The sequence below is a fragment of the Penicillium manginii genome (assembly GCF_028828005.1).
Source record: "Penicillium manginii strain IBT 31320 chromosome Unknown utg000004l:1.0-7231830.0:1.0-7236170.0, whole genome shotgun sequence".
NCBI classification, from domain to species: Eukaryota; Fungi; Ascomycota; class Eurotiomycetes; order Eurotiales; family Aspergillaceae; genus Penicillium; species Penicillium manginii.
The window spans coordinates 2,210,927-2,224,768 of record NW_026643105.1 but is presented as its reverse complement, the minus strand read 5'-3'; the positions used below and the strand labels follow the sequence as shown (position 1 = coordinate 2,224,768).

The 13,842-nt window shown below is 48.8% G+C and overlaps 6 protein-coding genes across 6 annotated transcripts; 3 read left to right on the top strand and 3 right to left on the bottom strand.

Moving 5' to 3' along the window:
* Positions 1 to 1,048: 1,048 nt before the first annotated feature.
* On the top strand, positions 1,049 to 3,005 carry N7533_004553 (hexokinase family protein; the record flags this gene model as incomplete). Its single annotated transcript, XM_057101203.1, has 2 exons — positions 1,049 to 1,677; positions 1,766 to 3,005. The coding sequence occupies 2 exons, from the start codon at positions 1,049 to 1,051 to the stop codon at positions 3,003 to 3,005; spliced, it is 1,869 nt and encodes a 622-aa protein (XP_056960833.1).
* A 1,019-nt stretch (positions 3,006 to 4,024) lies between these two features.
* On the bottom strand, positions 4,025 to 4,327 carry N7533_004552 (uncharacterized protein; the record flags this gene model as incomplete). The annotated part of the gene is made up of 1 exon (XM_057101202.1): positions 4,025 to 4,327. One exon carries the CDS (start codon positions 4,325 to 4,327, stop codon positions 4,025 to 4,027), a length of 303 nt encoding a protein of 100 aa, XP_056960832.1.
* Positions 4,328 to 4,840: 513 nt separating this feature from the next.
* N7533_004551 (transcription initiation factor IIA subunit gamma) lies at positions 4,841 to 5,332 on the top strand (the record flags this gene model as incomplete). The annotated part of the gene is made up of 3 exons (XM_057101201.1): positions 4,841 to 4,884; positions 4,945 to 5,092; positions 5,186 to 5,332. The coding sequence occupies 3 exons, from the start codon at positions 4,841 to 4,843 to the stop codon at positions 5,330 to 5,332; spliced, it is 339 nt and encodes a 112-aa protein (XP_056960831.1).
* Positions 5,333 to 5,768: 436 nt separating this feature from the next.
* On the top strand, positions 5,769 to 6,961 carry N7533_004550 (uncharacterized protein; the record flags this gene model as incomplete). The annotated part of the gene is made up of 2 exons (XM_057101200.1): positions 5,769 to 5,928; positions 5,988 to 6,961. The coding sequence occupies 2 exons, from the start codon at positions 5,769 to 5,771 to the stop codon at positions 6,959 to 6,961; spliced, it is 1,134 nt and encodes a 377-aa protein (XP_056960830.1).
* A 130-nt stretch (positions 6,962 to 7,091) lies between these two features.
* Positions 7,092 to 7,555, bottom strand: N7533_004549 (uncharacterized protein; the record flags this gene model as incomplete). Its single annotated transcript, XM_057101199.1, has 2 exons — positions 7,092 to 7,409; positions 7,481 to 7,555. The coding sequence occupies 2 exons, from the start codon at positions 7,553 to 7,555 to the stop codon at positions 7,092 to 7,094; spliced, it is 393 nt and encodes a 130-aa protein (XP_056960829.1).
* Positions 7,556 to 10,224: 2,669 nt separating this feature from the next.
* On the bottom strand, positions 10,225 to 13,068 carry N7533_004548 (DUF323 domain protein; the record flags this gene model as incomplete). The annotated part of the gene is made up of 7 exons (XM_057101198.1): positions 10,225 to 10,297; positions 10,351 to 10,432; positions 10,492 to 10,718; positions 10,770 to 11,670; positions 11,723 to 11,938; positions 11,999 to 12,678; positions 12,770 to 13,068. The coding sequence occupies 7 exons, from the start codon at positions 13,066 to 13,068 to the stop codon at positions 10,225 to 10,227; spliced, it is 2,478 nt and encodes an 825-aa protein (XP_056960828.1).
* Between the last annotated feature and the right edge of the window lie 774 nt (positions 13,069 to 13,842).

Sequence of the window (13,842 nt, the reverse complement as noted above, 5' to 3'; positions counted from 1 at the left end):
CTCGCCGAGTCCATCGAATTTGATTGGGATTTGATCTGATTTGATCCTCGTTTTGCCTGCTCATCGTCAATAACATCGCCTGGGTCACTGGCATCATTTCAACTTTAAACAGTTATCATCATCGGGCGAACCCGTGAATCCGTCGGTTGATATTACATTACCTAGTATCATCGATTCCCCCAGGGACCATCGGGACCACAGGGGCTTGAAGGGGAGATCCACTCGCACTCTTCCGTTGAGTTAGTTCAAGCCTGAACTGGAGACAAACCCATACAAACCATAAAACCGTAAATTGACAGAGAGCTCCCTCTCCCTGGCAAAACGGGGAAGAGTGGAGATCGGGCAGTCATTGGAAAGATATTATCCAGTGAGAGTCCAGATATACTTACAGGAGTATACCACCATCGCCCTATATATAACTATACACCATTACCTATCTACCCAGGAGCTCCAGCCTCTTCTCGGATCCCTGGCCGATCCCGGATCGCATTACATCTGGAACTTGCCCCTTGATAGACCGGAATCCACAGTTACCTTCCAAGATTAGGTACGTATGTACGGAGTAGTACGAAGGAGAAAGAGAAAAAAAACATTCTATGACAGCTGAAGATCTTTCCCGGCATGATCGTCCCCTGTATTTTTTTTCCTTTTTTCTTTCCCTTCTTTTGCTGCTTCTTCCCCCCTCCCCGCACCGCAGACCGCGTCACCATTTTGCAGTTTGCAGTTTGCATTTTGAATTTGCATTTGCATTTTGCCAAAGTGTTCACCCGGCCGACCCGTGAATTGCAACCTTACTAACGCTCTCTTTGCCCAGGTATTTTTTTTTTTTAGCTTTCCGCTTTCCTTGTCATCCATCAGAATCAAACGCAAGGGCAGAACTTGAACTTCCTAGTTCATTTGTTGTCTAAACAACATCGCGGGTTCTATCTTCACCTTCCATTTTTCAATTTCTACTTTTGTCATTTCATTTTCATTTTTAGGGGCATTGCCTTTTTTTGACTCCTTTGATCATTCCTGGGTGGTTTAAATACCACCGAACATCTCCCCAATGGCGTCTGTTAATTCAATATCGTCCGAGAAGGATGAGGAACATGACATCATGCACGACGATACCATCGAGGATGAAGAACCAGAAGAGCCCAGTTCTGAGCTGGATCCATCTCAAAGAGAATACCTCGAGTATCATCAGCGACTAGATGACTTCCTTGGCCCCTTGTGTTTGGACGAGGCCGTCCTGTACAGGCTGGCCCGCCGCTTCTCCGATACATACCGCCATTTGGCCCTGACCTCAGACCAGCAATTCTTGCCGACCCCGGTGACTCAATTACCTACTGGCCAGGAAGCCGGTCGTTACTTGGCCATCGACGTAGGAGGTAGTAATCTCCGAGTCGCTTTCATCGAGTTACTAGGTGAAGTGGAATCTGAGAGTCACCCCGCAGATGCCTCAGAGAGATCGCGGAATACCATCCGCAAAGCTCAGCGACAGCGAGTAAAGCGAACTCTTGAGCGAGCATGGCCCATTCAAGAACATTTGAAGATGGACAAAGCCGAAGATTTATTCGATTGGATCGGAGATTGTATTGCGGAGGTGGTTGCGGAGAGTCTGACCTCGGATGACACCAAGAAGGATATCCCAGCCGAACTCGACATGGGTATCACCTTCAGTTTTCCCATAATGTCAGTCTTCCATCTTCTTGAAAAAAAACTTTTGATTTTTTGGGGATCTTATAAGGTCGCATCTTGTCTAATGCTAATGAATATGCAGGCAAGAATCCTTGGCTGAGGCTACATTGATGCCCATGGGTAAAGGATTTGCTATTACATCTAACCTCAACCTGCGCAATATTCTATTAAACGGATACGAAAAGCACACGAGAAGGCCGGACGAGGACGAACCGTCTTCTAAACGTCGCAAGCTCTTTGCTCTGCCCAAGCTCAAGATCCAAGCCATCACAAACGATACGGTTGCGACGCTGGCCTCACTCGCATATGCTGTCAAATCCCTGCCCAACAGCCGGGTTGCAATGGGCATCATCGTGGGAACCGGATGTAACGCAACCATCCCAATGAAACTCGATTCGTTGCACGAATCCAAAGCAAAGAATGTCAACGCCATGAACGCAGAGGCCGTCGAAACAATCGTCAATACGGAATGGACAATTTCGGGCGCAGCGCCACCACTCCGGGAGCTGAACATCACCACCAAATGGGATGTCGAGCTGGACCGGGCCTGTGCGCGCCCGGGATTCCAGCCGTTCGAGTATATGACTGGTGGACGGTACATTGGTGAATTGATTCGTCTGATCCTATTCGACTACCTTACCGAAATAGCGGGCCTCTCGAAACGAATCCTCCCCGCAAACCTCATCCAAGAATACGCCCTGACTACTACCTATATCTCTGACAATGTCGCTCGTGCCAGATCAGACATCGACCTCGCAAAGGAACTCAACAGCTCCTTGCCCCCACCGGAGAGTAGCGACTGGCGTTGGGATGCCCGCACTGCAGGGGCCTTCCGTCGAATCGCCCGCACCGTTCAACGACGATCGGCTGGCCTGATCGCTGCCGCCGTGATTGGCCTTCTTGCATGCTGTCGCGAGATCGAGTTGAAAGAAGATAGCAATATCAACACCCCTGAGAATGCAGCTTCGCCACAAAGTAACGGTGATATAGCAGTGCCTGACAGCACAGCAGACTCAGCTTCCAGTGCACAATCGACCCATACTCCAAACCCCGTCAGCAATAGCTTTCACGGCCACGTCGTCCCAGTCCTACAGCCAATTCCTGTCGATTGGCAGTCTGGCCCGGAGGAGTTGGTGGTGGCATACACAGGCGGCATCATCCAGCACTATCCTCAATTCAAGGAAATGTGCCAACAGCATATCGATCGACTGATCATGCGGACCGGTCCGCAGCGGGGCGGAAAGTCAGTGTTCTTGCGTGAGGCTTCTGACGGAGGAGTAATTGGAGCAGGTGTCCTGGCTGGAATGGTTTCTAGCAAATGAGACTTTTTTACGACTTTAAGAACGCATCTGGGTTTTATTCCGAATCGGTTGATTTTATGTTTTTCGTGGAGTCTAGTGGTGGGAAAAGAATTAGGATGGTCCAATGTCCACTTCAATCTAGTGTATCAGGAAGTACCATATAGAAATGGGATTTTTTCTTTCTGTTATGATTGCCTTGCTGTTTGCGATGCGCTGAGCTTGATATCACTAGAAAATATTCAGAAATACAGGCCTTGAACATTCCACGGGTATTTTCGCCTCCTTATTCTACCGCGGATACGATTCAACAAGGAAATGGTCTCGTGTTCATTATTGATTGTGATTTTCAAACGAGGATTTCATTAGGCCAGATTAGCGCTTGTTGCCAACTCAACAAAACTAGTAATTCTGCCAATCTGGTTTCTCGTGTTTTGATCCTGCCAGCACTGCCATCTCGTATGTTTCAACAGTATATCCAAATCGAGCATGATTTGCAGCTGAGAGCCGACCACACTGGACCAGGGCAATGTCTAGATCACCCTGGTATGTGTTGGAAATTGCGACGATCGATAGGCCGCGCAATCGCTGCCGCGTCTGAAACCCTTGGCCGCCTTGCGGAAAACACGCCAGCCCGACGAAGACATATATGCCAACCGACCTAAGCGCCGACATGCTTGCGCGGCTCCAATGGAAGCGGCGTAATGAGGAATGCTAGCACCCAAGAAAAGGGGAATATCCCGTCACGTTGAGCATTTTCCGCTTGGCATCGGCAGATCCCCAGATTCGTAGCGCGACCGTTACTCGGTATGAGATAAGAGAGAAACGGTCGCATGGCCGACAAGGTGGCGCAAATCTTCGGCGAGTCATGCACGCCAAACTCGGCCCCGGGGGCCGGAGGAACCCAGCATACTCCGATTAAACTTAACGCGAGGACTAAGGTCGGGCAGGATAAGTACTTCAGTCTCAGAAGTATATCGCTGACACGGTGCACTGTCTGTGTGATAGTTTTGGAAGTCGTTGCGATTCTGGCCATGGTAAGCTCAGATCAGCCGGAACATGTTGTTTCGCACGCCACGTTTCATGGCACTTGGTTTCCCGTCTTCATATTCTACTCCGGCAGCACCCCCTTCTCCCGACATTCGTTCCATCTTCTCGCGAAGCTCAGCATCGGCCTGGGTAATAGATTTCACTTGGTTCGTGTTTGGGGGCTTGCTGGGAAGCTTCGACGGGGATTCGTTCGGGTTGGTTCCGGGTTGGCTTTTAGAATCATCTTGAGAGACACCTGCAGGTTCGTCTGAGTTCACGGAATTCGTCAAGCAATATGATCCCGTTTCAAGAGTCATTACCAACCTTTGGGTGTTGTGGAGGGAGAAGCGGAATATAAGGTTCGAATGACAGGCTGGCGATTGAAGCCGGTGAAGACGGGTCTATTCTTGATTACCAGGGTTGAAAGATTATACGGTAGCATCATGAATGTAATTGGAGGCGAAAGGGAAGGTGAAGGACGAGGAAGGAAACTGTTCTCTTCCTGACTTGAGGCGACTGACGTAAATTGAAGATACAGTAGGCCATCGTCCATATCCACTTTCTCACCGCCGAATAAGGTAGCTCCTGGAGGCTAGCCTAGTATCTACTAGTGCCATATTAGTGACCAATAAAATATGGCTGATGGGGATACACTGCCGGCAGAACATTATGTAATTGCGGATATGGACGTAAGGCGGAAAGCGTAGGCGGTCTGGCCTTTGTCAAGTCATGTGATCTCATTGCGCCCATCCCCGCCATCGGCCGGGTCCAGCCAACTGACCGTTCGATACCATCTCAGTCGCTGTCAAGTCAGTCGCTATCCGTTTGAGATGTCGTCCGCCACATCATACTACGAGCTGTATCGTGGAAGCAGGTAGGGGGAAAACCTGGATTGTGCAAGCGGATGGAAACTTAATGACCTGGACCTGTTTAGCCTCGGCCTTGCTCTGACCGATACTCTCGATGACCTGATCAACGATGGCCGTATCGAACCGCAGCTGGCGATGAAGATCCTATCGACATTCGACCGAGTAGTAACAGAGGTACTGGCCGATCGCGTTCGGGCCAGGCTTACATTCAAGGTACAACATGGATCGACCCCCTTCGTGGAAGAGAGGCACATTTCTATGAAGATATCCGATAGCTGACTATCCGCTCTTTCTTTTTTCTCTCAGGGCCACCTCGATACATACCGGTTCTGCGATGAAGTCTGGACCTTCCTGATCAAGGACGTGACCTTCAAGTTGGACAACCAAACCTCCGTCACCGCGGACAAAGTGAAGATCGTCAGCTGCAACAGCAAACGACCGGGCGAGGCATAAACGAATATTTGCGACAACGAATTATTGGCGTTCTCTTCTTCCCGGTGGTTTAAAGGCGTTTTGCGAGCCCGTTCTTTCATCCCGGGCCCTGCGATTTGATGGCGTTGATGGCTTCATTATTGTTTTTGCCTGCCAGGCTTTTTTTACATAAAAAATTGTCAATATTACAACAGATACCCAATAAGATTGAGGTTGATTTATACAATGCTAGCATTGGTTTGCCAAATTCGCTATGTAGACGTAGACTTAGACGTGCTTCAAGTTACCCTGAGTTACCCGAACAGGCACCAGCGGGAGGCAGGTGACCTCATCTCTTATCGCGTCGATCTAAGATCTCCAATGCCCTCGCGACAACCATTGCAACGAGTTTCTACACGTGTTCTGCCCGCCACTACTACATTTCACGACTCTCAAAAAGTCTTCCGAATGAGTCGCAATGTCCAGAAATTTGCCATGGGCCCAAGCCCATGATACCTTCGACTCCGATGAGCGGTCCCCCTCGCGGAAGCGCGTCAAGCGAGAGCCGCTTCCCGGCGACCATATAGCCTCAAACAGCCCACCTTCTGTTGAGATAAAACAAGAAGTCCTCAAATCCTGTAGGTAACGCGCAGAAATCTAGGTTGAATGTGAAGCTCATACGTTACTGCTACGCTAGCACAACCTCTCACGCCTGTCACTAAACGCGACCTTTCTGATAGGTATGGCAATATGAACGAATGCGCCCCGGAAACGAGATACTGGATCGCTAACCTCGAGTTGATCAGCTTCTCTGCCGACTCGAAGGTCTCAAATCGGCAAGGGCATCCTCGTGGGGATGCTCCAGGTAGGATAGCGCCAGATGACATTGAGCGTCCAACAGATGGCCGAACGGTTATGCCGAAAGAACTACAAATCAAAAAGAAAGCGGAGGCAGTTGCGGCGCGTCAGCAAGGCGCATTTCAACCAATGGATGCCAAGGACGAGGAGAAATATGAAAGTGATGATGAAAAGAGCGACGTGAATCTATTTGCCGGAACACATCTTCACCATCTGATCGCAACAAAAAAGAGTGTATGGTCTCTTACCGGAGTATTCGGAATGAAGATCAAATCCTCCACTAGAGCCGCAGCAGGATTTGGGCCACCAGCTCAGATGACACTGAAGCGAGAGAGAATTTCGATCGCTGAGCATAATCCACTGCAAGAGGCAAATGGGAGTTACGAGCCGAGTGGTGCCGTGACAGAGTCATCAGATGAAGATAATCTTGATGAGCCAGTTTATCGAGGTTCCGCATCTAAAATAGCGACCGAGAGCAGAGGACTGGAAGCGAAGAGGGAAGCAACTCAGCTACAAAGGACTACGAACTCCAAGAAGGATGCACAAACAGACGCTACAAGACCAATTGTGGAAAAACGGAAGCTGTCGCCGGTCCAGCAGAGCCAGAAGCCGACTTCGGGTTTCAAGTCAAGAATGCAATCATTATTGGATGACTTTGATGAGCTGCCAGAGCTATCAAGATCAAATACGTCTATTTCTGACAAGAAAAAGGGACACTCCCCTGGGAGCAGAACATCCGAGAGGAGTCCCGCCGAAAACAATCTGGAGTCCAAAAAATCCCGCTCACATAACGTTCCGACATTTCTGCTGTGAATATTGAATCCGCAACATCTCAATATGTTCCTTCTCTCTTTTGGTGTTGATAAAGTTGATTTCGAAATCGATTTGGGGGTAGTTTCTCCAACCGGATAACTTGAATTAGTTAAAGCCGCGTGTCTATATTTCAAGGCACGTCAACCTTGGTCGTTTTGAACCATCGCAGTGGCTTTATGCGGTCTCGGAAGCGAGCGGCGTTAGCTTGATGCTCATCCGTCGGACGTGGCTCTGGACCTTCCCCTTGGGGGATATCTGACACGCGACTGTCTCGATCGTCGTCTCGGTCTTCTCCATCGTTGCTTCGTGGCTGTCCTGAGACGTCAATGTGCTGTAGTTCTTTTGTCAGAATTGGGCGTTCGGCTGGAGTCTGGCTGGGCGAGAGAACTGACTCGGCATCCGAGAAGCAGGCAGGCAGTTCTTCCTTGCGGAAGTTGGTTGGGGGTCCCTGTATCACATCATTTTCGTTAGTCATTCATCTTGCATGATGAGCCAGTTGAGTGGGACAAGAAAACCCACAATTTGAAGCCCTCGCGGCTTTTCGCGCTTGAATGGTGCTTTAATGCACCGAAAAAGTTGTCGAAAACATTCCATACTGGATAGCAGGTGGTGTTGTTGACAGGATCCAGCGGCCTTCTCGAGTTTATGAAGATCACCGTCAATGTTCGGTGGCGGCTCAGGACAAAGGCTTATTTTTAAAGCCTGGGAGTTTGGCGTATCAAAAAAGAACAATAAAGGCGAAAAGCAACGCTTCGGCTGGTGGAATAATCAATGCTAAACAACGAGGGACAAAATACGAAACGAGAGACTGGTGGCGAGAGGATGCCGAAAGAAGGAACGATAAAGAAAGGACGCCGGAAGCTGCAGTCGCTCTATGTCATTGATGCGCTGTGAAAGAAGAGAGGGAACAAACGAGGCTGCACCGGGGTACATATACAATGCGGCAGTGTTGAGCCAAGTTCCAGGCACTCAATGCAGTATGCAAATCTATACCACCCACGGCTTGACAAGGACAAAAAGATCCACGGCCCCACCCATGCAGGTTGAACTAGGCGACAGTCGGCCACTCCTGTGGCATGAGACAGGACCGCACAGTGACAGGTTCGGCAAGATTCACCCGTAAATCCCTTTCATGGGTCTGTGACACATTCCAGCCTGGCAGTCCTGCCTTGTCCCTGGCGGCAGCTGCGGGCTAGCATTTTCCACAGCCTGGGATTGGCGACTCAAAGAACAACGAACCAAGCTCTCGGGTCAGTGTATATGATTTCAATCTGCAGCACGCAAACCATGTCCGTGAAACCTTTTGACTTCTATAATAAGCCACAACCCTCTAAGGTTCGATCTTGCCTGGGAATATAGAGTATATGGGCATGCCTATTTGATTACATACAGGCAGCAAGGCCACTATGGCCTGCAGCCTGCAGGGAATAACTATGCATCAGAAACCCGTGCATGATAGGCACTCAAAGATCGAAGTGGAGATAGAGAGTGGGGAGGCCCCCGAAACAGGCAAAAGGGAGGGTCGCAAAAGGCGCACCTCGTGTTCCAATGGCTCTCTGCTTCATTCTTGGCCTTTTCCGGTCAGTGGGAACCCGTAGATTGGTTAAGGTTTGTTATTAGCGCAGGTCATTTCGGGGACAGGACATGCGCTGTTTGTTGAATCTAGTTACGTGCATCGAAGGCAAGAATCAAATACCGGCAGGAAGGCCATAGCCTGTGAACCCGAGACAAAGAATGAAGTTATTACCAGAAAGATCTAAGCATCGGTTTGCCTTCCCATAGTTTCCTCTCTGCCAGGTTCCTCCATTGAAACAGTAAATTTCCATGATCTCTGGTGTGTAACGACGATCTCGCTGGATGCGCAGGAGATCGCGGATCTCCCTAGCCTAGCCCGATGTCGATCAATCGTTGACTCGTCACTGACAGGGATGATCGCTCACCTGGGCAAGCAATAGAGGTAACACCGTTTGAGTAAAATATGTGTTGCAGTATAATCGCCTGGTCAGCCACCTGGCAGTAGTAGTAGACAATTTTCACGCGCCTTTGTTTACATCCAATCCCACTGTCTCATATCACACTAGTAGTGCATCCGCAGTCTTTGATTAACGACAATTGACCTTTGATTCTCTTTTTTTTCAAATTTGAATTGTTATAAGCTGATGTGATTCTCTTGGCTGGGACTGCTTTATTTGGCTACTCGTATTCCTGTCTTCTTTGTCTTCTGTACTATCGGCAAGCCACAACCTTCGTCCTGGTCGTCGTTGCCACATGAATTGATTATGTACGGAGTACAGAGTACAAACCCTCGGAAGGTTGAAATTGATAGTCCTTGCGGAGGCCTATACCAAACTAGGAACCTTCCTCGTAATTTATTTCGCCTCCCCTTGCGTCGGAGCAATGCCGGCTCAACGAACATCTCACAAAGGCAATTTCGGTCGGCTGCCGAGCTAGGAGCTTGACGTCGACACACATTCCATGCTTTGACTTTGCAGAAAATATATACATAGCAAGAGGAGCTAGAGGGCCTGGAAACGGCCTCTGGGGTGTTTTACAATATAAGCGCCTTGAAGGTCCTTCCTCGGAGGCGTTTCAAGATGGCTGACACAACCCCTTCCCAGCCTCATCCTAGCCCGGAACGGAAGATAGGGATATGTACTGTCGTCATCCTCGCGGATACGAGTCTTTCCAAGAGACCATGATTGATGTTGAAATAGTTTTCGCTAGTTTGGTAGTTTTACCTTTTCACTAGAAGCGCGTTCACTAAGTTCAGTAGTGAGCTGGTAACTAACTCTATCTCAAGTTTTCCCCCCCGGTAACGCGTTCTCGGGGGAATAGGTAGATCGTGCGACCAGTAATCCTGCGGTACAGCAAAATTGGCGAATTTGATTAGGAATCGAGACGACTGGCATGCAATGGGGATTAATGCAAGGCCTATTAACTATGCTGGCGCGACTTGTCCCGAGCAACTGGATCCCTGCCCTGCATTCCTCCCCTCCATTCATGGAAGATTCCACATTTTTGTTCTAGGGGTTGCTCGATAGGGTTATTTATTCCTTGCTCTTCTTGGGCCCACTTCTGGTCTTCAGCAATTACCTGTGGGCTTATCGATCTCCTGCGCTGGCTTGATTGATCACCATAACAAGCGATCACCTTATATAGAAGGCGGAGCGAGTGTTCCAAAGGTTAACAAAGGTAGTCTGAGTGATTTTTGAGCTCCGTAAAATGATGACTGTCTACATTCCAAGTCATGAAATTCTAGCTATTTACACATTGCAGTCCCGCACAAGACGTGCTCCAGCCCACGCGTACAGATAATTGTGTTGGTACCAGTTGACGCTAGAAGGTCACAATCAGTTAAGTTCTGTTTGGGAAATTCGGAGGTCACTCACAAGGTGTTTCGCCCAGCAATTCGAGGGAGAGTGGCCCATGATCCGCCTTGGATGATGTGGTGCTTTCCATCAAAAAAGTCCGCTAGAACTAAATCAGCAAAGAGTCCTGAGGTCCCAGAAGTGAAAAACCATATTCCTCACATGTATATCCCGGGTAGATTTCCATTGAATTGAATCCTTCGTGTGGCGCCAATGGTGTACTTGTCCACTCCCACACCCCTCCAAACTCACTCTGGCCAGCTAGTCGATCTCCATTCGGCGTGACAGGGACAGGATGCCAATTTTTGAAGCCCACATTGCAGCCGCTCAGATTACAGAAAGTGGAAGATTTTTCGGGAATGGATTTCTGAGCTCCATTGACTCCGTTGCTATTGCCTTATATTAGTTGATTTCTCAATTGGGATTGTGACTTTACTGACCTATGGCCGTTGACATCATGCAGAGAAGTGTTTCCACGCAGCTTCTCAGAATGCATGTAAATGCTTCTGGTTTCTTCGAAGGTGGGAATTCGACACTCCATCCATTTAGCGTAGTTTGCGAATTCGTCATAGGAGGCAACCAATGGCCAATCTTGAGCATGTTCGAGAGGAACGGGCCCGAATACAGTACGCACAGCGACATCCTCAAATTGGATTTGGGCCGCACTAGAACTTCCACCAGAGTGTGACATGTGAAGACCTTGAGAAATCGGATACTCCTTTTCTGAACGAGTGTGCACCCAGGAAGCTGGCAAGGTTTGAAGACGCAGAGCTTGTATGTACCGGGCATATTCACCGTTAGTGATAGGTCGGGCTTGCGCTTCAAAAGAATGCACCGAAATGATTCTCTGCGGTTTCTCGTTGTCCCATCCAAAAGAGTCTTTCGGGAGCGAAGTACCATCAGAGTCATCGAGACCAATGGTCAAGGTTTGCTTTGGTATGCGGAACCACTGGTTTGGCTTCGCGTTCTTCTTTGCATCTTGGGCCATCTGCGCAAAGTTTGGGATGTCTACTCCCGTGGGTGGCAGCTTCCTGTCACTCTGAAGCAGCATATATAGGAAAGTCTCCAAATGCATCGCTTCATGCTCAAATCCGATCCAGAGAGCTTCAGCGAGACTGCGATCCAGATTTGTTCTATTTTGTAGGATAGAACGAGCCCGGTTGCGAACTCGTTCTTGATAATCCAGTATGTCATTCAGAGGAGGCCATTCATCGGGAATCTCGCTGTGAGTATGACATTGCTCCGGGTCTTCGACATCGGGGTCGATCCCCCGCTCAAATATTTGCTGGAAATATTTGGGACTTGTAGGCTTACTTCGCAAAGCACGCGTGAGGTGAATATCTATAATAAGTTAGAAGTAAGAACATAGACTCTTTGGTGTTTGCGGACGAACCGAAGAATGTTGGGATATGACCGAGATAGAAAATCAGCGCATTTCGAAGCTTGATAGGCTGCGATAAAAGATCTTCTCGAGGGATCATTGTCTTCGTAGCGATATCCCATACAGTCCAAAGTGACTGAAAATCTTTCACACTTGGTACTGAATGTGATGCATACTGGATTGGTCGCACCGATCTATCCAGAGTAGCAGGCGACAAAAGATGGATATCTGTGGGGTTTATCAATCAGTTAAATTCCTTTACGTGGAGCATCGGAGACTAGGGCGTACGATAGTTGTTGTCCAAGTTCCCAAATTCGACCTGGGATATCAATGCCGAGTCTCGATACAGCGCATCACGCTCGTTGCGGTCATACTTGTAAGCTTCTTCAAAGAGTAGCTTATCGCCTTTCCGAATTTTAGTGTCTTTGATAGTGACATCGACCACTGGAGAGTAGCATGCTTGATGCCTCCCTTCATGCTCATTATATTCGGTCAGTATTTCCCACTCTCCAGGCTTAAAAGCCTCGTAACCCAGGACTGCATTGGCGTGTGATAGCCCGTTCTCATAAAACTGCCGGGTAATACCTTCAGAGTCATTGTAGGCCTTGAATACCCTTTCGGGGCTCTTGCAAGCGTCCAGCCCTATCAATAGAAAGTCGGATGGCTTCAGAACCTTTGACCAGCTACCCAGAAAGTCTGCTGCGGCCTCTCGAGGGAAATTTCCAAGAGAGGACCCCATTGACAAGACAACAGTTGGTCGCGTAGAATTTTCAGGTATTTGAAGCCAAGCGAGAGCATCATCGTAGGTGCCATGAAGGCCATGGAGTTCAACGTATGTAAAGCTTTCTGGTGTGATCTCCGCGAAGGTTCGCTGCAGTTCCACCAAGGACAAATCCAATGCGTAGTAGTCGACGCGCTTCTCCACCCGCTCACACTCCCGAAGAATGATTTCGATTTTTCGCAGATTTCTAAGCCATGTGTTAGAAATGTGCCGAGGCGCAAGGATCCCATCGTGAGTAGTTTTATAGGCCACGGATCCGGAGTGCAAGGATAACACACCCACTACCAAGCTCCACTAGCTGTGCATTCTCCGGTATCCGTTCCACAATTCGCTTTGCGTGTGTTGTCAGAACCTCGATCTCGGCGTTGGTGAGGTAGTATTCGTCCAGGTAGGTGACCTTCTCGAAGAGTTTGAGTCCCTTGGTGTCGTAAAGTAGGAGGGTAGGGAATGAGGGTGGTTTGCCGTCCGCAGGATTCAAACTATTGCTCAAGTAATCTGCTAGGGAAAAGTTGATATTATCTTGGTGAATGTCGACAATGTCGACTGTGTCAATATTGTAGAGCGCTGAGGGAGACATTTTGCTATGGTGGTACGGGGAGAGAGGAGGGGTAGTCTAAGCAACACGGGGAGGTGCGAAAAACGGAAATAGCAAGGATTGATGAAGTATCATACGACGAGGGGAGGTGTAATGGTTTTATGGAAAGGGCAGACCTCGGGCCATGCTTATAGAAGCTCAAACTCTATGACGAAACATCACCAAACAGGAAGAACGGACCCGAACACGGGAGTGAGTGGAAAGGGCAACTGGGAAAAAAGAGAAACCAAGAAAAAGACCAATTACACTTTCTGTATCAAGCTAGGTAAGCTGAGCTTCATCCGCGAACCCCGATTTAGCCAGTGAGACCGGTTCTGGCTTATAGAGCATGTTTGCACTTACAACCCCGCAAGTCTAGAACACGGACCAGCCACGATTTCGCGCGAGTTTGTATTATCAGATTCAGTGGTTGACTCACCCGCAGGCTGCAGTCTGACGTCGAGAGATTCCACTTCCTGTTTGCATTTCTCTCGATGCACCAGTCGCGGCTCGTCGTGGCAATGAAGATGTGGGGAGCACGACGCGCTGAGGTCATAGCGGGATTTGCACTGTTTGCACCTGTTTGCACCCCATATTAAATTTGATGCTTGCTCTCGACATGGGGCTCTATTTCGGTATAGCAGACTCTGCAAATGTGGATATTATGATTATTATATCTGGCTGACCAAGAAATTTCATTTCACTCCTATTTTCCTTTTATTGATTGTGTATGTACCGAAATATGAGTCATTTTACGGCTCATGGAGGTCCAAGTGT